At 42.2% G+C, this 23,432-nt stretch overlaps 1 protein-coding gene across 1 annotated transcript in view; it reads right to left on the bottom strand.

Annotated features, from left to right (window-relative positions):
- The window catches only part of TOP6BL (TOP6B like initiator of meiotic double strand breaks), a 2,408,555-nt gene that overhangs the window by 418,680 nt on the left and 1,966,443 nt on the right, over positions 1-23,432 (bottom strand). The window contains exon 13 of the mRNA XM_086939520.1: positions 5,837-5,947. Coding sequence (XP_086795646.1) covers positions 5,837-5,947 — 111 coding nt within the window. The remainder of the gene's footprint in view (positions 1-5,836; positions 5,948-23,432) is intronic.

Below are 23,432 nucleotides of genomic sequence, written 5' to 3'. Positions count from 1 at the left end.
CTGCTCCTGGGTGTGTGTGTGTGACTGCTCCAGGGTGTGTGTGTATGTGACTGCTCCAGTGTGTGTGTGTGTGTGTGACTGCTCCAGGGTTTGTGTGTATGTGACTGCTCCAGAGTGTGTGTGTATGTGACTGCTCCAGAGTGCGTGTGTGTGTGTGTATGTGACTGCTCCAGAGTGTGTGTGTGTGTGTATGTGACTGCTCCAGGGTGTGTGTACGTGTGTGTGACTGCTCCAGTGTGTGTGTGTGTGTGTGACTGCTCCAGTGGGTGTGTGTATGTGACTGCTCTGGTTGTGTGTGTGGCTGGCTCTGGGTGTGTGTGGCTGGCTCTGGGTGTGTGTGTGTGGCTCTGGGTGTGTGTGTGGGTGGTAGTAATTGCTGTCTGCTGAGCTCGTCCGTAGGGTACAATAGTTCTCACATTTGCGAGAGATTAAGCTATTGGCAATGTAAATGACAATGCCATTTATTTATCTGTTTTCAAAACCAACACATACATACAAATTTTGTCATTTACAATGCCAATAGCTCTACCTTCTCCAAAGGCGAAACCGTTGCATTGTAAATGCTTGTTGTTCTACTGGTAGTTCTGGCGGCAGAGTTCTCGTGCCTGCGGGACTGGCTCTTATGATAATGGGGAGCATTCAAGGAAGCGCAGGCATGTGGAGCGCTCCTTCTCCCCTTCTTCCAGTTCTTCCTACCCTTCTCCTGCTCAATCCAAGCGCCGCAGTGAAGGCGAGGATTAGCGTTTGAAGTGACTTATTAAGGAGACCGTGCGAGAGATGGGGGGGAGGGTTTCGTCCTAAGGGTCCCTTTCCTCCTCAGTCCTCTCAGTCATCGGATTCGGAGGTGGATTGGTTGGATGGTGCGAAATGCAAGGGCAAATATCTGCACAAGGACATGTTGCCGGACTTGCTTCGTATTGCTAAATCTAACATGGGATTTCCAGATGATGAGGCTCCCAGCACCCCGATGGGTTCTGTGCTGAAGCAGTTGCAGTGCTCTGCGGCTGTGGATGTTCTGGTCCACCCTTTCATTCATGAGGTTCTGAATAGGGAGTGGAAGGATCCTGATCTTATTTTGATGCCTAGGTTCATGGCAAAACGTTATCCTCTTCAGGACATGTCCACAGAGTTGCCGGATTCGATCCTGATCGATTCCTTTGTTGCAAGCCTGGTAGGTCGGACCTCCTTGTCTGAGGTTGTGGTGATAAAGGATCCAGGGGATAAGAAGGAGGATGCCTCCCTGCGGAAAGTATACTCTGGGTCTCATCTGGCCTTGAAGGCCGGTATTTATGGTACCTATGTCTCGCAGTCCTTGATCTCTGATATCAAGATATTGTATCAGTCCATGGTTGACTCCTTCCGTCGAGTTCCTGTCAGATATTTCCTTTAATGTGGTGCTGGCTTCGTCCCTCTCTGGCGAGCAGGGGTGGCAGCTCATCGCAACCTTGTCTTGAAGGACTGGAAGACAGATTCAGTTCAGAAGGCTTGTACCTTGCGTCCTCAGTCCTGCCGTTTAAGGGGACTATGATGTTTAGGGAGGACTTGGAGGGCAAACTGCGTAAACTATTTAAGGAGGAAAAGCACTCTTCTTCCTTCAAGCAGCCCTCCCCTGAGCCTCCTTCCTCCAAATCTAAGTATTTCTTTCATCCTTCTTCTTCGTGGAATTTTTCTCGGGGCCACGGGAGGTTTTCTTCTGGGAGTGGCCTGGATTGTAAGGCTAAATCCCCGCCCCCTAAGCCTCGCTCCTGACTATATAGCTGAAGCTCCAAAATTGTTGATTGGAGGACGACTACAGTTCTTCCTTCCAGCATGGCTGCAGTCGTGTTCTGATGTGTGGGTTTTGGACATTGTTCTGTTCATCAGGGCTACACGATTGAGTTTGCAGAGACTCCTCCAGAGTCGGGGATTCGTCCGAATTCTTGGCCCTCCTGTTCAGTCAAGAGGTTGGAATTGTATCTGGGGGTGCAGTCCCTCTTGATAAAGAGGGCTATTTAGGAGGTTCCTCCTCTGGAGGTGGGGAGGGGGGCTATACTCTGATTTCTTTGGTCCCCCAAGGTGACGGGGGTTCCGTCTGGTCCTCGATTTGAAGGCTCTCAACAAATTTGTGGTCCATCTACCCTTCTACGTGGAGACTCTGCAGAGAGTGATTTCGTTGGGGCTCCCAGGTCATTTCTTGAGCACCCTCGATCTCCTGGTAGTTTTTACGGTTTTGCCTTCAGGGCAGTCATTATCAGTTTCAGGTTCTGTTCTTTGGCCTCTGGACAGCCCCACATGTGTTTACCAAGGTGATGGCCCCTGTGGTGGCTTATCTTCATCTTCAGGGGGTCCTCCTGTACCCTTATCTGGACGATTGGTTTATTCAGGCTCCCTCTCGGGACTGGCTGGTGGTGGATTGGGAGGTGGTGTGTTCAGTGTTACAAGCTCATGGGGTTCTTCTGAACTTGCCCAAGTGCCAGTTTGAACCCTCACAGGACATGATTTTCATCGGGCGCACTTTCAGACCATCCTCAACAGGGTGTTCCTTCCAGTTTCTTCAGCAGTGACGTTGTGTTCAATGGCTCAGACGTTTTTGGAGGGGGGCTCCTTTCGGGTTTGTCTGTGGTTCCGGCTGCTGAGGCTCATGGCGGCTACTGTATTCACTGTGGCCTGGGCTCGTTTTCATCTCCGGCCTCTTTGGTTGTATTGGTTGGCTCGTTGGAACCCTTTGTCCCGCAATCTAGTTCGTCGAGTTTCGGTGGACTTTGTCGGACCATCTGTCTCGTGAGGTGCTGTTGCAGTCTTCCCCTCTGGCGGTTCTGACGACAGATGCTAGTGCCTTCGGGTGGGGGGTGAGTCTAGATTCACGGTCTCTTCAGGGTTGGCTGTCCATTGAGGAAGGGGGACGCTCCTCGAACTGGAGGGAGTTGACTGGGGTGTCCCGTGCAGTGATGCGTTTCCTGGAGCTGTTGCCCAGTTGCAATGTAGTAGTCCTTTCAGACAACATAGTTTCTGTGGCATACCTGAACCCTCAGGGGGGTTCCAGGTTCAAATCTCTGAATTCTGTGGTGGTTCCTTTGTTTTGTTGAGCAGAGGGGCACCTTATGTGTCTCTCAGCTGTTCACATTCAGGGGTTGTACAATGGTGTGGTGGATGCTCTCAGACATTTTTCCCCACCTCCCAGGAGTTGTCTCTGACTCCTGAGGCTTTTCAGCTTGTGTGCAGGAGATTTGGTCTTCCTTATCTCGACCACTTTGCTTACCGGCACAATACCCAGCTGCTCCGGTTCTGCTCTCGAATTCGGCAGGACGGGGCTTGGGGAATGGATGCTCTGTCCATTCTTTGGCCTCCTCACCTCCTGTATGCATTTCCTCCTCTGGCTCTCACCCCCCGGGTTTTGGCTCGGACTCTGTCAGGAGTCCCAGGAGGTGGTGGTTCCCTTCTGGCCTTGCCGGTTGTGGTTCCCCACGCCGAAATTTTTGGCAGTTCGGGGGTCTTTGGTTTCTCCCTTGCTTTCCATCCCCTCTGAGGTCGGCTCTGATGTTGTCTCTTCCGCTGCTTCGGCTGTTGGTGTGGAAGTTGAAAGGCAGGGATGGTGGAGTCGGAGTTTCCCCTGAACATTTAGCCTTGGCTCTGCAGCAGTCTCAGAGGCCTTCCACATTGAAATCTTATGGCGGTCATTGGGGGTATTTTCAAAGTTGATGTGGGTACTGGGGTTTCCCCTCTGCTGTGTTCACTGCCTGAGGTGCTTCAGTTTCCTTGGGAGGGGTTTGAGAAGTGGTTGGCGGTTTCCACTTTAGGAGCTCAATAGGCTGCGATTAAAGCCTTTCTTTCCCCGTGGGGGAATTTGACAGATGTGGATGATCTGGTCTCCCGCTTGCTTAGGAGTTTCTCTTTGGCCCGTCCTGTGGTGCGGCCTTCTTTTCCTTTATGGGATTTACCTCTGGGTTTACGAGCCCTGGTGGTTCCTCCGTTTGAGCTCTTGTCGGAGGTGGATGTCAAATTTCTAACTTTGAAAGTGGGCTTTTTGGTGGCCATTACTTCGGCTATACGCCTTGGTGGGTTGGGGGCTCTGTTGGCCCGGGAGCCGTTTTTGTCTACCTCTGATGATGGGGTTGTCCTTCTGTTGGATTTGACGTTCGTTCCGAAAGTTGCTTCTCAACTACATTGTTCCCAGGAGGTGGTGTTGCCTGCTCTGGACGCTACTCTGGTGTTGGTTGATGATCTTCCTAGGCCTTTGCTGGATGTGTGCCGGGCTTTGCGGATTTATCTTGACTGTACAAGTTCCTTTCAGAAGTCAGAGTCTTTGTTTGTCTTCTTTGGGCCTCTCATGGGGGAAGGCTTCTTCATCTTCTATCGGTCGTTGGCTGAAGCAGGTCATTATGTTGGCTTAGTTTCTTTCTGGTGCTCCTCCTCCGGCTGGTGTTCAGGGGCGTTCTACCAGGGGGATGGCTGCTTCCTGGGCTGAGGTTCAGGGGGTGTCCTTGGCCGAAATCTGTAGGGCGGCTACTTGGGCTTCCTCTAACACTTTTGTGAGACACTAATAGGATCCAGAATTTGCTGGGGGTTTATGCAAATTTTTGTTTTGGGGTTCTGCTCGCTGTGTGCTACTGATTTATTTCCAGTTTCTTCAATAAATCACTTGGTTTGCAGTCCTTTTTTGTCAGGGTGATTTGTTGTTGATTAATGCCAGTGTTTGCTTGGGTATTCTCACTTTTTTATGAATGGGACAAGGACAGGAGCAACCTGGGAGGTAATACACTATTAATTACCGGTAATCTTCATTACTCCTGGTCCCGCTGTCCTCGTTCCATTCTTACTTCCCTCCCTCCCGGTCTTGCCAGCCTTCATCTGGGCTTGTATTTCAGGAGGAATGTTGGGATTGGTACTCTTTTGTACTCCCAGGGGGATGGGGCGGATTGGGCCACCATTCCTCTGTTTCTTTGTATCTGTTGTGAGATAGTAATATCTCACTTTTTATGAATGGGACAAGGACAATGGGACTAGGAGTAATATAGCTTACCAGTAAGTAATAGGGCATTGTTTGCAATAATAATCTTGTTTTTGAAACCTATGCCACTGGAACACTTTTCAGTTGCGTATAGTAATTACAGCCTCTGTATAAACACATACATACAATCGTACTGCCTAGTGCACAGCGTCTGCCACAGAATCTAGGGAAAAAGCCTGACAACATTGCAATAAGACACCACCAAGTTACTGAAAATGGGGCACAGTGCATGCATATTTCCCTTTCACACTCAATAACCCACCCTCCCGCTAAACAAAAAAAATCTTGGAATGCATTTAAAACAGTTACATCTGAGTGTATCACTCGGAGCACCCTGGGAAAATGATGCAGAAGTACACCGGCTGTGGGCCCAATTCACAAATGTAATCTGAGACAAAATCCTATCTTTACGACTTTCCGTGTTCACAAAAGGCATTTAGGAGTAGTAAAGTTGGGATTCCTAACTTCACTACTCCTAAATGCCCTTTGTGAATACCGAAAGTCATAAAGTTAGGATTTTGTCTCAGATTACTTTTGTGAATCGGGCTGTTACCGACGCTTGATTTCCTGAACAGAACTGGCATATCGCATTTCACATCTTATACTAAGCTTTACTAACAGGGTTTATTAAGTTTTACATGAAAGCACCTGCATACATTTTGTAATCCGAATGTTTAAATATGAAAAACACGTTGTATCATGTAAATCAATGCATTTTAATGAGATGGACTTTGGCCCTCAAACTGATTTTTGTGTAAGTAACTCTACTTCACCTAAGCCTTCATGCACTACACTAAACATAGTAGGAACTAAATGGATAAATAGATGTTTCTTAAAAATATTAAATACCTGAAAATTACTGAGACATTTTGTTCGAAAACTGCTGTTGGTGCTGTTTGTCACAATACTGCACATAGAGTCGGAAACAACCGCGTATGAAAGTTGCAGTTTCACTTGATTCTGTGAAGATGTAATAAACATGTAATAAACATCACTTTTTTTGTTACTGTATTTTGCATTTAGGTATACATACAGTAGTACACTAGGACAAGTGAAATCATTTGGCAAGTAAAAGCAAATATAATACATACTGTTGTGGGCTCAATCAATGTCAAAAGATGACCGTACGTTTACATAAACCAAGCCTTTCAACTCCCAACATGTTCTTTGTGACGATAGTCCTTAACCCTGATTTACATAAACAATACTTGTAACCATGACATGAAAGTACATTAACTGTATGAACGTCAAAAAGTAGGTTTAGTATCATGTGTATTTGACTATTGACATGCACATTTGGACAGTCTAACTCACCCCGGATGGGACTATGCCCTGTCCCGTCTGCGTGGGGGGTCTTGTCGCTGCGCGTCCAGGTAGGATCTGAAAGGACCCCATATATCTTTGGGTCTGGAGGTGGGTGGGGTCGTCGTTGCGTATAGGTCGCTGTTTGTGGAACAAGAAGCCTTGCTCTATAGTCATCCCTTTACCGAAGGTGCAGATCTGCCACACTAATGAATGGATACTTCCCTTTTCGCCAGTAACAAGCCAATGGCAACAAGTCTGCGAGTTGCTAGGGGGACCTGCACTACATACCCCAGCAGGGCAATTTTGAGCAAGGGAATCATTGGTACCTTAACCATGCCACTCAATATCATATGAACTTCTACCCAGAATGTATGTATGGGCGGACAGGTCCAGGCGATGTGGGCGAAGTCGGCTTGTGGAGCCTTGCATTCCGCGCAGTGATGCATTCTGGTGGGGTCTATCCTATGGAATCTGGAAGGGGTAATGCAAATCCTATGAAGAAACTTAAAGTGAATCGATTTGTGGCGGCTATTAAGGGAAACATTTTTCATAACTACACATCAAGCTGCCCACTGTTCGTCTGTTATCGGATTACCCAAGTCAGTCTTCCAGGCACTGCGTATTTTGTCATCGTTGATCGGTACGATGGCAGCGCATGCCTTGTAGAGCTGAGATACAAGATGTACCCCCCTCTCGCTGCCTATTACTGTTGTGAGCGGGGGGGGGAGGAAAGAGGTTCTAGAGGGTAATCAGGGACTGTAAGTCGCAGGACAGAACGGAGTCTCAGAAGGAGGAATTTGTCCATGAATGTGGCATCAGGGAACAAAGACTCATTATCGGGATCAAAAATATCACCATCTGGAAACAAATCGCATATTTTCCCAATGTCGAATTTAGCACAGGTCTTCTGTATGAGCTTTTCGCAAGTAATAGGTATTCATTTAGGGTTCTGGAGTGGGAGAACAGAAGAATAAAACAATGGTGTGCATGTGATGCGACGTAACTTCTCCCATGCCCAACTAGTGGTGGATGCAGGTTGGATATCTTTGGAGTCTCTGGGGAAACCCTTTGGTAATATGGCCGCTAATGTGTCCGGGAGAACTAGGTCAGATTCCGGCCGGAGGTAGGGAATCCCTTGTACCATGTCTGCGCAAAACTACACTGTGCAGCTAAATAATACAGTTGTAAATCAGCCCGTACCCACCACTATTGCAGGGGAGCATCATAACCCGCCAGCTAACCCTGGCATTTTTGTCACCCCATACTAATCTGATTAAGTGCGAATGAATGGTTGAAAAGAATTTGTTTGTAAAGGGGATCAGGATGTTTTGAAATAAATATAAACATTTGAGAAGTACGGCCATCTTGAGTAGGGAAACTCGTCCGGCCATGCACAGTGGGAGCTTATGCCATTTTTCTGTTTGCGCTTCTAATTTGGAGATAGCTGTCTCGTAGTTGCAGCAGATGATCTGCTCTGTCTCTAGGTGTATGTTTATGCCGAGGAATTTAACCGAATCTGTGTTCCATTCCTGGGGGAACTACATGTCCCACTTGTCTGTGTTGGCTGTGAGTGGAAAAATTACTGATTTGTGCCAGTTGATTCCCAGACCAGAATTCATGCCAAAGCACAGAATTTCCTGGATAAGGGGATCTAAATGTCATGAACGAAATTCCATGAGCGCACTCTGTAGAATGATTCGTTCCGAGAGTATGTGTAGTGCCTGTATCCTGAACTACAGTTCCCATGAGCACTTGAGCGTTACGTTGTACGTCGCGAGAAGTCGGCATAAAGTTCAATGGAGTCCTGAGTCCCACGTCGGAAATTCTTCTTCCCGGGTGCGTTTCTGGCTGCGGTTCTGCTTTGTTCTCAAGTTGCGGTAAGGGTGCTAGGCACCACCTTGATATCCCTGTCTTTGTAACCAACCTCCGCTGGAGAGCGGCAGCTCATGCGGAGGCTGGTACCTTGTTTGTTCAATTCCTCAGCTAACATGCTCGGTTAACGGCGAGGATCTTGTCTCCCTGGCTGTTGTTCTTTGCATTGGTTCCCCGGCTAGCGGCATGGAGTACTAGTTAATGTGGATTTGTTCAGCCTGCATTGACGGCTGGCAGGGGTCCTAGAACTACTGTCCATAATTTCTTCCAGAGCCGAGAGTATCACTTTTCCTTTTTTGTTCATCCATTAAATGGTGCGATTTCTATTGGGTTACTTTGGGTTATTTCCTGCCTTCACTTAAGACTCATGGGTGTAAGAGTGATTACACCAAGGGTACTGTTGAGCATACTTACACGGACTCTTCCAGAAATTAAGGGCCACAGAGTTCTTACATCTGCGATGTGAATTGTTACAGATTGCTGTTGATTTTATATGCTAAGGAGGAGGTCTTGTTATAATTGTTCTCTCGGGTTCTATCTTTACCTGGGGATTGTATGAGTGGTAGGAGCCTACGCTCTATCCCTGTGAAGTGTGGTGGAGTCTAGATAGGGTAGGTCCATGTTCCTTAATAACGTTTAGACCAATTCTATTCTGGCAGCTAGGAGTGCAATGATATTTAAATATATATATATATATCTATATATATATATATATATATATATATATATATAGATAGATAGATATATATATATATATATATATATATATATATATATATATATATATATATATATATATATATATATATATAGAAATATATAGCGACATGTTCTTTTGTTTCCTGCTTGCAGTTATAACGTGCCAAATTTATTCCTGTTGAAGGCATTATATTCTGTCCCAAACCAGCAGCCATTACAAGGATGGGCAAAGCACCAGGTTGCAATTCTTGTTTTTGAATTTTGGGATATATATACCCCCATTTTCACACTGAAGTTTTTGAATATTTGACTGACCTAGGTCTTCACCAGTGGTCTTTCTGTTATCTCTGAGAAGACTTCCTTTCGGACACTTATTAGAATTTGAGGGTCCTTTTGGGAGAAAATACCTCATTCACACTAACATCAACTGTATGACAAAATTCGTGACCTACGCTCTTGTCTGTAAATGTGGTAAAAAATACATTGGCAGTACTATACGGACGTTTAGGGAAAGAATCAATGAACACATCAGGGCGGTTAAACGGGGGGATATGCGATACCCGGTTGCTGCCCATATGTCAATCTGCCCCGCACAAACAACACATCGAATGTTTGAATTCTTTGGAATGGAACATACACCCAGACACCCTAGAGGCGGCAATAGAGAGCTAACACTAAGACAGAGAGAAGCTCTCTGGATCATGAAAATGCGGAGTGTAGAATATGGTCTAAACATTGACCATGAGCTACATTACTTTCTAGGGAGATAACTGATACAATAACTCACATGGGGACATTGTGAAATATAAGAACATTCTGAAATATGACTCATATTTTGAATGTATGAATAATGTATCCTTGATGAATCATGAAAATGAGGTATGATAAAATAATCATCCATTAATGTTAGTGCCGTGACTATGTACTGACCCTACATGATGGAGAGATCATTAGTTCACTGAGAAAACTTTATGAACACACACGTGCACTTGTATAGATAGAATTTGAAATGCTTCCCAATAAGATGCGTCTTAGAATACTGGTAAGGAATAAATGTATTTAGCATCACCTTCATGGAAACACGTACACTAACTCTAAATATTTTGTATCAATTCTGATGTGATGTGGTCAATATGCATGCCACAACTAAATGCGGGCTATAAGTTATCTTACTAATTAATAGAGATTCCGCCTCTAAAAATATGTATGACCACACGTGACACTATTATGTTGCCTCTATGAAACCTATAAAGCCTAAACGGGGATACCTCACTATCACGAATAAATACATGAAATGGTCCATTGAATAAACAAGCAGTAGTTTCATTTATGTTCGTATAAATCAAAATAATGGATCAATTTTTTGATTAACCCCTAATTAACAGTTTGAAGACCTGTTTTGGTTGCTTAAACTAGGGGCCAAGACCTTTCTTGTTTTTTAATAAAATTAGTGGTGATGCATAAAGATTAAGATTAATAATAAAATCATCATGCAAATAATGAAATCGCGTCTATAAAATCAAGCTACGTAAATAAACCCGATGGTCATAATAAATGACGAGACCTAACAAAAATTATTATTGACGCTACTAAAATCCGGAATAGAACTAATGAATCTTTTAAATACATGCTAATAGACTGAATTTCAGTCTAATGAGAACATTATAGGATGGCGACTAATTCGCCACAGAAATTCAGGACATGGATAGACTCACATGACCTTCCTGAACCAATCGATGGAGATCAGTGAAACAAGGGTCACATGACCCTGAACAACCTATCAGGAACGCCCGCTTGAAACACGGAAGTGTTTCTAATAAATACGCGCCGGTTTTGAAGGAGCAACAATCGAGCTTACACGCTGATTGTGAACGGGGGCACCGACGGACAAAAACAATTTTGGCGAAAGGTAAGAGGAATGGGTACATGTTTTAAGGGGAGAGCCCGTTTAAGCACCGAGGATATATCGTTTGTAACAAACTCGATATCGGGGTGAAATAGGCACCCGGCACAAGGGGAGAGCCCCAAGAAAGCAAACAGGGGATAATTTTGAGGACGTAATCCGAACCAGTGGATAATTTTTTAAGGTCGGAGTATACGTGGAAAATACTGGGAAAATTGGTTAATATTACCAACAATCATGTAAATAGAGCAATAAGGAAATGCATTGATAATTGGTTAAACATAAATAACTTGAGCCAAGACTACTTGATGTAAAGTTAAGAAAGGGATTCTTCCGAGAATAGTTGGAATCTATTTTATACAAACAGAAAGGCTAATATAATATCAAGGAGAAAAATAATATACTCAATACTACTGGGAACTAAATATATACTAATAAGAACACCAAACTTCCTTTCAGCCAACTCAAACAAAGTGTGAAGTGGAGTCCTTTGGATATGTTAAAGTGGACACTGTAACAGAAGACCCCCGTAGAACCCCTATGCGGGTTGGAATTATCACCGCATACTATGTAAGTTAACAACCAGAAATTAGTGTAAAATAAATGTTACCATATTACTCACCGATACTAAATAAAATTGATGTATATAAACTAAAAATATGAATTTATTCTTACAGTTAAAAGAGAACAGATCTGGAAATAGGTATTTATGGTTGAAATATCAATCACATATCACCACATAGTGTTTATATTGAAAACAACTACGAGCACGAAATACGTCACCATACTTTAAAAAAATTCCTGACACATGGTGTAGGTTCAGGGTGTTTCTTAATACACATTAAGATGCATGATGGTCACAACATTTTTGACAACAACCCACGCCTTAATAAGGTTATTTAAATACCCGATCTCTCCATACAGGATCATAGACCTCTATAAGGATACTGAGGTACATTATGTGTTAAATAATACCGTAATGGTATTCAAATAAACTGTGATTCTAAACTAAAAATATGTGGGTAAATGGATATTTTAATGTGATATCTTATCAAGATGTGGATTGCATTTTCTCACTGAGGAGAAAAGTTGGATAATGTGGCTTGTAATTTATCAAATTAGACACTTGAGTGGAATCTTGCATGAAAGGGGCCACAAGAACTGTGCAATGTTGGACTAACATTATAATGTATGGCCAAAAAGTTTAGATGAAAATGGCAACATATATTTTGTTTTGTTTATTTTGAACTTCTACAGCCTTGAAAAAGTCGTTGGGTTATACTCCCGGTCACGACGAAACACGTGTCGGCTGTGTGGAGAACTTCCAGCATTCAAGAATAAATATAATATCTGTATTAACAAGAACTACGTACTGTGATTGTGTCAAACGGGTGGCAACACCTATACATAACTATATTCTGATATACGTGTGCTAAGGAGTGTGTTTCTGTCAGAAGCGTATGCTCATGTTTGGAAGGATTAAGTGGTTCCTTCTACCTTATAGCACCGTAAGAAATAACATCTGCACCAAAATAAATTGTGAGACTGTCTAAGTGGCGCCGGTTAGCCTATACCAAACCACTATTTGTGCTAGACTTTGTATCGATAGGTGGCAGCCCTAGAATCACGATGGATACCTTTAGTAATGATAAGAATCAGAGAGATAAAGAAGTTGAGGACCTTTTCAACAACATAGACCACCGTGGCCCTAGTACATCAGCACAGGGAGGACAATCTACAAGAAATGAAGGCCTAAAACAAAAATTCATTAGACTAGAGAGACTTAGAATGAACGAGCTATCAAGGTGGTGGGATGCTGCTACCTTGAAACAATACTTTAAAATAAAACGCATCCCCAGAGGCCTTAGATCACAGATTATCCCTACATATGAGGATTTGGAGCCTGACCTTCTTCTATATTGGGAGAAGGAGCTCACAGATAATTCTAACAAACTAATGAACATATTAATAATCAACTGTGAGAGAAAAGTCACCCTTTTACAGAAGGATATAGAGAAACTGGAGTCAGAAATTAAAGACTTATACTTACCAGATGCAACTGAGAAAAACTATGCAATCTTAAAATATATCCTACAACGTCATGTTGCTGACATTAAGGAACGTAAGAGCAGGAAACTAAGAAGGGATGAGAAAGACTACACCAGTGGTCGAATATTTACCTTTGCAAAGAAGTACGACCATTTAGTTAGTAAAACTGCCCCTCAGAACGTAGGAGCAAATAGATCTGCCAGCTCCAGCACATCATCTCTAAATACCACACACACTAGTGGAAGTGAGCAGGAAGACGCAGGTGGTGATAGCAACACCAACAATGAGACCAATAATTTTTTATTGGAGATAAGAAGAATAAAAACCGGGAACAGAGAGAACCGCAGACAAGCTACACCAGGAAGACAAGGAGAGGCAGGAGAGGGGGGAGGAAATACAGGTCGACCAGGAATGAGAACCAGGTCATGGAATGCGAATCAGAAAAAGTAGACAATGTTACTGTGATGAACCTAAGTGATGCTGTTTTGTCTGAAGATATAATCTCTGTATTGCAGAAAGGTATGAGTTTTTGTCCTAATTATATTGGGGATTTGTGTATCACGAAAATAGATCTGTTTAAATTTATCCGACGTCTTAAACTAAAAAACATTTTGATTTGAATAGGACTATAAATAAAGATCTGCAACCGAATCTTGGTGTGTTGATATGTAATGAATAGTCAATTGAGGACATCCAAAACACTAGATTATTGTTATCCATTACTGACTGTGAAGATGAGGCTGTTACAATGGATATATGATGTTACAACGCATACTGTAACAACGCATACCGTTACAACGCATCTTTTACAACGCGAATACTGTTACAACGCATGTATTTACAACGCATTTTTTTACAACGCAGGTACCTTTACAACGCATACCATTACAACGTAAGTATTGGTAAGTATATATTAATATTAATATTATAATAGTAAATTAATTTTCAAAAATATAATTTAATGTAATTTAATTTAATTTAATTTCAATTAATTAATTTAATTTAAAATTAATTTTAATTTTTTTTTTACCCTGGACCCCTGTACCCCAAAAACTAAAAACTGACCCTGAACCCTAAAAATACCCCTTTACCCAAAAACTAAAAACTGACCCTGAACCCCAAAAATACCCCTTTACCCTAAAACTAAAAACTGACCCTGAACCCCAAAAAATACCCCTTTACCCAAAAACTAAAAAGTGACCCTGAACCCCAAAAATACCCCTTTACCCAAAAACTAAAAACTGACCCTGAACCCTAAAAATACCCCTTTACCCAAAAACTAAAAACTGGCCCTGAACCCTAAAAATACCCCTTTAACCAAAAACTAAAAACTGACCCTGAACCCTAATAATACCCCTTTACCCAAAAACTAAAAACTGACCCTGAACCCTAAAAATACCCCTTTACTCAAAAACTGAAAACTGACCCTGAACCCTAAAAATACCCCTTTACCCAAAAACTAAAAACTGACCCTGAACCCTAAAAATACCCCTTTACCCAAAAACTAAAAACTGACCCTGAACCCTAAAAATACCCCTTTACCCAAAAACTAAAAACTGACCCTGAACCCTAAAAATACCCCTTTACCCAAAAACTAAAAAGTGACCCTGAACCCCAAAAATACCCCTTTACCCAAAAACAAAAAACTGACCCTGAACCCTAAAAATACCCCTTTACCCAAAAACTAAAAACTGACCCTGAACCCTAAAAATACCCCTTTAGCCAAAAACTAAAAACTGACCCTGAACCCTAAAAATACCCCTTTACCCAAAAACCCAAAACTGACCCTAAACCCTAAAAATACCCCTTTACCCCAAACATATAACCTTTAAAATATAATTATATAGATACAATATAATTATATACTTACCAATACTTACGTTGTAATGGTATGCGTTGTAAAGGTACCTGCGTTGTAAAAAAATGCGTTGTAAAAACATGAGTTGTAACAGTATTCGCGTTGTAAAAGATGCGTTGTAACAGTACTGCGTTGTAAAAAATGCGTTGTAACAGGTGTATACCGTTACAATGGACATGGTAATGTGAGATCTAGAGATACAAATGGATTACAACATATCAAGCAATCTTAAAGACAAGTCTAAGTGGACACCGACTTTAACTGCGGGAAATAGTATTGATGTATTTCATAAGCTCGTATCTGCAGACTTAGATAAGCATGATTTTAAAGAGACAGCATCACACATACAGAAAGACAATCTAACACATAGGGAAAGAATAGCACTTAAAGAACTGAGTGATAATGAAGCACTAACAATCAGGGAAGCTGACAAAGGGGGCAACATGGTGGTCATGAGAACTAGTGACTACGAAACGGAAATATTATCACAACTCGCTAACCCTGAATGCTGTGAAGAATTACTACACAACCCTATGTCGAAACTCACGGACTATATTAACTTACACCTTAAAAAAAGGCATGGCTCAGGTCTCCTGGACGACAATGAACACATGTACCTCAGAGTTGATCGTCCAAGATACCCATGCATATATACTCTCCCGAAAGTACATAAAACAGACAAATTTCCCCCAGGCAGACCGATCATATCGGGTATTGGTGGACCTACCAAAAGGATATCTGAATATGTGGACATCTTTTTAAAACCACGGGTTGGGAATCTCCCATCCCACATCAGGGATACAAAACATATTCTGGGTATAATGGCTGATTTAGCCTGGGATGATACCATGTCATTAGTCACCTTAGATGTGGTATCACTATACACATGCATTAAAACAGAAATAGGCCTAACTGCAATCAAGAAAATGCTAAGTAAAAGAACCGCTAGCTCTTGGTTACACACCGAAATGCTTGTGGAAATGATAGAACTTATACTGGACAACAATGTGGTCCTATACAAGGACAAGTGGTATAGACAAAAACAAGGTGTGGCCATGGGCTCCAGGTTTTCACCCTTGTACGCGAACCTGGTAATGGGTTGGTTCGAGGAGTTGAGGATCTGGGGCCTATTGGGCACAAAATGGAATGACTCAATCCTTTTCTGGGGCAGGTACATAGACGATTGTATCATGATCTGGACGGGAACTTCAGAAAAACTACTTGAATTTCACTCATACTTGAACAACAATGAGTTTAACATTAAATAAATGGTTTGCCGAAGCACTCTGTTGAGTAACGACGATTGTTCAATGACAATATACAAGCAAATTCAAGAACACCAATTTGACAGTAGTGACCAAAGTTCCACAAGATGAGCAAATCTTGGAGTCTTTAATGAAGATTACAGCCAGCCGACACGTGTTTCATCGCCTTCGCGATTCCTCAGGGCTGAAACAAACAAATAAGTAGCATCTAGCATATTCTTTGAGCAAATAGATTTACATACCAGACCATGCTGTCTGGTCATTATAGACATACAGTAAATGCTTCCTCCTGCAGTGAACATACAGTGATTTGTTCAAGTTTGTTTCACTAGTGCCACCACAACACATCCATGTCGAATAGGGTGTCTACGATCGATGTTCTATGAAGACGTGGGTATACGTGATAGTGATTGTGATGGGTATGTGTAGGAAGGACAATTTAATAAAATTATGTGCTCGGTGATCCCCAACGACACATAATGACACGTGCCCTGCGTCGCAGCGGAAGTGTCCTAACCGGGTGCGGCTCTTACATCCTACATGCCAAACTTGTGATATAGTGCAAACATGTGTCATTGAGAAGGCATACCTAGATGGCCGTGTCAACATCGGAAGGTCTGTAAAATTGTTGAGAAGAAGACAAAACCGGAAAAATCTCATCACTAACCGCGCTTGAGTGATATTTGGGCAAGATATCACCACAATGAGACTGTCCGCCAATAAGTATAAGTCGACTCACCGCTTAGCTGGTGATAATTCCGACCCAGCCGGGCCTTCGACTAGTAGCACTGGTTCGAGTGCGTCCAGCAGCGGTGGATGTCTTTATTTCTGTGACACAATAAGGGTAAAATATGTCACTTCAAATATGTAGTGTTTGAATTGTCATCTGGGGGACCTAGGCAGGGCCTTTCCTATGCAATACAATGTCACATGGACTATCTCATTAGAGTCATATTATTCCAAAAGCCTGTGATGGAATTCCCTATCTTTTATCCTCGCCACAATATCATTATTTGCTTTGAATTATGAAACATGCGTAGCGTGTCATGCATTACCCTTGAAGGTAAACCTGTTCTACTTACATCAATCTAGAGATCATATAAGTGTAAGCGGGGCTCGGAAACCACTCGATATATTTCACCAAATTTTGGAACTTCCGTTATCGAAAGGAATGCTGTTTAGAGAAAGTGATACTCTCGTCAATAATTGATATGGTTAATTACAATTAAGTGGAATTACACATCGGAAGGTATCGACTTCATCTTACCGATTTAACTTCTTATGCGGGGAAACCGGATGCGGTTCCAAATTGAATGTGTACCAAGCTACAGAAAATGAGTGAAAGGGGTATTTAGATCTCTACTCGTTACTTAAGAATGAATAAATAAACGTCCTATTCAGTATCCGTGTACGCTTGTAATCCACTTACCCGTGTACGGCTTCTCCGACAGTATCAGGCGAGTGCACCTCTTCCGGGCCCGGTTCTGTGTTTGGACACGTGATTGTGTTCAAACCCACGTATATGCGCGTCTCAACGTGAGGCGTTCCCTCAACTAGAGCGCATGAGAGAGTAGCGATACCGGCCATGTTTAAATGGATAATGTATATTGTATCCAATCCTCCACATGATATATATTATTTTGGTGATAGGATGTTCATATATCGTATAAGATGAACAGTGTGAAACGGAAATATGAATTGAATCACATATGTCCATTAGATGCGAGTGTGTTGGTGCAGATATGCGATCAGTTGATCGCAATATTAGTCGTTCGAAATGCTCTGCTCGACGCATGCAGAAATAAATGCGTACCGTCATTCATAGGGAACTCCGGTAATTGCCATGGCGAATTCATGCTCCCGAGTGCAGCGTGACATTAGACTCTAATAATGTGTCCCATAGTGCAATGCGCACCGTGATTGAGAATGGTTTCTTATACGAGAGAATGGCCCAATCATACTGTGACTGCATATCACAATACATAGTGTACAGTATCATAAATTAGTATTTGGGTTATTCATAACAGTAATTATCCGTGCAGGAGACTCATCCCAGCGTTAGGAAAGATCTTGACATCAAACGTTTTCACAGACACTGTTCTGCAACATTGCTCATTCTTATGACAATCACATGTAAATGCAATATTATAGTGTCTCTATTCAATCACCCAAAAAGTATTGCATTTCTTGGTCATAATTTAACCCTAACTCCACAGATTTCAAGCGCATAATCCAGGTCGCTTCAGTGCGTCTCAGTCTTAATTCACGATTCCCACCTCTTACTGCCAGAGGTACAGTTTCTATGCCAAAAAATTGCACATTTTTGCTTTTCTGGCCTTGTTGGCAGGAGGCTACGTGCAAGGCCACAGGATATTTGGGGTCACAGTTTACAATGGCTCTCACATGTTCCATCATTCTCTCTTTCAATGGTCTAATCGTGCTCCCCACATAATGTTTACCACATTCACATTCAATAATATAAATGACAAATTTGGTTGTGCAATTGATATTACTTTTGATGTTATAACATACTCCATCAGGGCCCATAAAATTTGTTGTCCCGTGTTTCGCCCATTTACACATACTGCAGAATCCGCATTTGTGGAAACCCAGACCACGTTGTGTTAACCAATCAGCACTCCTTATATCCCTGGGTACTGTGGGACTCAATTTGCTCCGTAATGTGTTTTCTCTTCTGAACGAGATTTGTGGTCGATCTGTGATGTAATTGGTCAATGCTTTTTCGGATTTCAGTAGACTCCAATGTTTTGTTAGACTTTTTCGTAAATCAGAATGGAGTGAATTGAAATCCGTGACCATTCTTATACAGTCCTTATCATCAGAATTTGGTTTTTGTCTAGTGATTAGAGTGTCTATTCTCTTCACTCTCTTGATTCTTTTCTCAGCTTTTGCAATGGAATTCTTTGCATAACCCCTGGTATGAAATCTTTCTTTCATGCTGGTGAGACATCTCCCGAACTCACAGTCCTCACTACAGTTTCTTCTTGCCCGAATAAATTCACCAAAAGGTATGGCGTTGATCTGATGTAGGGGGTGAGAGCTAGAAGCATGCAGAATTGCATTGCATGCTGTTGACGTCCTGAACAGTCTACTATGCTAACAATTAGATGAAATATAGAACTCGATGTCTAAGAATTCTATATTCGTTTTGCTCCACTTCATAGTGAAGCTGATTTTCCACGTATTATCATTTAGATATTGAAAGAAACTCTGTAGTTGCTCCTCTGAGCCTGACCAAATGAGGATGCAGTCATCAATATATCGACCCCAAAATATTATGGAGTCGATATACTGACCACCCTTATCGCCCCAAATTAGATCTGCCTCCAGTGCGCCCATAAATAGGTTTGCAAACGAGGGTGATATTTTCGAGCCCATGGCTACACCTTGCTTTTGTCGGTACCAGTGTTTTTCACACATAAAATAGTTATTTTTAAGGACTAATTCTATCATTGTGGATAGCATCTCAGTGTGTTTCCATAGTGTGGCAGGTCTGTTGCCAAGAAATCTGTTGATAGCCTGAATACCTAAATCCGTGTTAATACTGGTATATAGGGATACCACATCCATCGTCACAAGAAGAAAGTCTTCTTGCCATTCCATGTCTGCTAGAGTGCTCAGAATATGCTTGGAGTCCTGAATATAGGAAGGTACATTTTTGACTAGCGGGCCCAGAAAGAGGTCCGCGTATTCTGCTATTCTTTCTGTGGGGCCCCCTATGCCAGATACAATTGGTCTCCCCGGTGGAAAAGGTAGGTTTTTGTGAATCTTAGGCAAAGTATATAACCATGGATATGTCGGTCTGAATACTTTTAAATACAGGTATTCTTCCTCGTTCACCATACGAGAGGCGGACAAGGGAGGGAATGTAGTGGTAATGGATCGCATAGATTATCAACTAGAAATTAGTCAACAATTACAAGATGAACTGTGCTATGAACGCCTCACCTATAACCCCATTGGTCCCTTAACAATAGAAATTAATTCTCATTTGTTAAATTGGAAACAATCAGGGTTACTGAACGAGGAAGAATACATGTATTTAAAAGTATTCAGACCGACATATCCATGGTTATATACTTTGCCTAAGATTCACAAAAACCTACCTTTTCCACCGGGGAGACCAATTGTATCTGGCATAGGGGGCCCCACAGAAAGAATAGCAGAATACGCGGACCTCTTTCTGGGCCCGCTAGTCAAAAATTTACCTTCCTATATTCAGGACTCCAAGCATATTCTGAGCATTCTAGCAGACATGGAATGGCAAGAAGACTTTCTTCTTGTGACGATGGATGTGGTATCCCTATATACCAGTATTAACACGGATTTAGGTATTCAGGCTATCAACAGATTTCTTGGCAACAGACCTGCCACACTATGGAAACACACTGAGATGCTATCCACAATGATAGAATTAGTCCTTAAAAATAACTATTTTATGTGTGAAAAACACTGGTACCGACAAAAGCAAGGTGTAGCCATGGGCTCGAAAATGTCACCCTCGTTTGCGAACCTATTTATGGGCGCACTGGAGGCAGATCTAATTTGGGGCGATAAGGGTGGTCAGTATATCGACTCCATAATATTTTGGGGTCGATATATTGATGACTGCATCCTCATTTGGTCAGGCTCAGAGGAGCAACTACAGAGTTTCTTTTAATATCTAAATGATAATACGTGGAAAATCAGATTCACTATGAAGTGGAGCAAAACGAATATAGAATTCTTAGACATCGAGTTCTATATTTCATCTAATTGTTTGCATAGTAGACTGTTCAGGAAGTCAACAGCATGCAATGCAATTCTGCATGCTTCTAGCTCTCACCCCCTACATCAGATCAACGCCATACCTTTTGGTGAATTTATTCGGGCAAGAAGAAACTGTAGTGAGGACTGTGAGTTCGGGAGATGTCTCACCAGCATGAAAGAAAGATTTCATACCAGGGGTTATGCAAAGAATTCCATTGCAAAAGCTGAGAAAAGAATCAAGAGAGTGAAGAGAATAGACACTCTAATCACTAGACAAAAACCAAATTCTGATGATAAGGACTGTATAAGAATGGTCACGGATTTCAAATCACTCCATTCTGATTTACGAAAAAGTCTAACAAAACATTGGAGTCTACTGAAATCCGAAAAAGCATTGACCAATTACATCACAGATCGACCACAAATCTCGTTCAGAAGAGGAAACACATTACGGAGCAAATTGAGTCCCACAGTACCCAGGGATATAAGGAGTGCTGATTGGTTAACACAACGTGGTCTGGGTTTCCACAAATGCGGATTCTGCAGTATGTGTAAATGGGCGAAACACGGGACAACAAATTTTATGGGCCCTGATGGAGTATGTTATAACATCAAAAGTAATATCAATTGCACAACCAAATTTGTCATTTATATTATTGAATGTGAATGTGGTAAACATTATGTGGGGAGCACGATTAGACCATTGAAAGAGAGAATGATGGAACATGTGAGAGCCATTGTAAACTGTGACCCCAAATATCCTGTGGCCTTGCACGTAGCCTCCTGCCAACAAGGCCAGAAAAGCAAAAATGTGCAATTTTTGGGCATAGAAACTGTACCCCTGGCAGTAAGAGGTGGGAATCGTGAATTAAGACTGAGACGCACTGAAGCGACCTGGATTATGCGCTTGAAATCTGTGGAGTTAGGGTTAAATTATGACCAAGAAATGCAATACTTTTTGGGTGATTGAATAGAGACACTATAATATTGCATTTACATGTGATTGTCATAAGAATGAGTAATGTTGCAGAACTGTGTCTGTGAAAACGTTTGATGTCAAGATCTTTCCTAACGCTGGGATGAGTCTCCTGCACGGATAATTACTGTTATGAATAACCCAAATACTCATTTATGATACTGTACACTATGTATTGTGATATGCACTCACAGTATGATTGGGCCATTCACTCGTATAAGAAACCATTCTCAATCACGGTGCGCATTGCACTATGGGACACAATATTAGAGTCTAATGTCACGCTGCACTCGGGAGCATGAATTCGCCATGGCAATTACCGGAGTTCCCTATGAATGACGGTACGCATTTATTTCTGCATGCGTCGAGCAGAGCATTTCGAACGACTAATATTGCGATCAACTGATCGCATATCTGCACCAACACACTTGCATCTAATGGACATATGTGATTCAATTCATATTTCCGTTTCACACTGTTCATCTTATACGATATATGAACATCCTATCACCAAAATTATATATATCATGTGGAGGATTGGATACAATATACATTATCCATTTAAACATGGCCGGTATCGCTACTCTCTCATGCGCTCTAGTTGAGGGAACGCCTCACGTTGAGACGCGCATATACGTGGGTTTGAACACAATCACGTGTCCAAACACAGAACCGGGCCCGGAAGAGGTGCACTCGCCTGATACTGTCGGAGAAGCCGTACACGGGTAAGTGGATTACAAGCGTACACGGATACTGAATAGGACGTTTATTTTATTCATTCTTAAGTAACGAGTAGAGATCTAAATACCCCTTTCACTCATTTTCTGTAGCTTGGTACACAGTCAATTTGGAACCGCATCCGGTTTCCCCGCATAAGAAGTTAAATCGGTAAGATGAAGTCGATACCTTCCGATGTGTAATTCCACTTAATTGTAATTAACCATATCAATTATTGACGAGAGTATCACTTTCTCTAAACAGCATTCTTTTCGATAACGGAAGTTCCAAAATTTGGTGAAATATATCGAGTGGTTTCCGAGCCCCGCTTACACTTATATGATCTCTAGATTGATGTAAGTAGAACAGGTTTACCTTCAAGGGTAATGCATGACACGCTACGCATGTTTCATAATTCGAAGCAAATAATGATATTGTGGCGAGGATAAAAGATAGGGAATCCCATCACAGGCTTTTGGAATAATATGACTCTAATGAGATAGTCCATGTGACATTGTATTGCATAGGAAAGGCCCTGCCTAGGTCCCCTAGATGACAATTCAAACACTACATATTTGAAGTGACATATTTTACCCTTATTGTGTCACAGAAATAAAGACATCCATCGCTGCTGGACGCACTCGAACCAGTGCTACTAGTCGAAGGCCCGGCTGGGTTGGAATTATCACCAGCTAAGCGGTGAGTCGACTTATACTTATTGGCGGACAGTCTCATTGTGGTGATATCTTGCCCAAATATCACTCAAGCGCGGTTAGTGATGAGATTTTTCCGGTTTTGTCTTCTTCTCAACAATTTTACAGACCTTCCGATGTTGACACGGCCATCTAGGTATGCCTTCTCAATGACACATGTTTGTACTATATCACAAGTTTGGCATGTAGGATGTAAGAGCCGCACACGGTTAGGACACTTCCGCTGCGACGCAGGGCACGTGTCATTATGTGTCGTTGGGGATCACCGAGCACATAATTTTATTAAATTGTCCTTCCTACACATACCCATCACAATCA

The sequence above is a fragment of the Lissotriton vulgaris genome, chromosome 9, assembly GCF_964263255.1.
Source record: "Lissotriton vulgaris chromosome 9, aLisVul1.2, whole genome shotgun sequence".
In the NCBI taxonomy this organism is placed as follows: Eukaryota; Metazoa; Chordata; class Amphibia; order Caudata; family Salamandridae; genus Lissotriton; species Lissotriton vulgaris.
The sequence above is the reverse complement of the archived record's forward strand: the minus strand, read 5'-3'. Positions and strand labels throughout refer to the sequence as shown.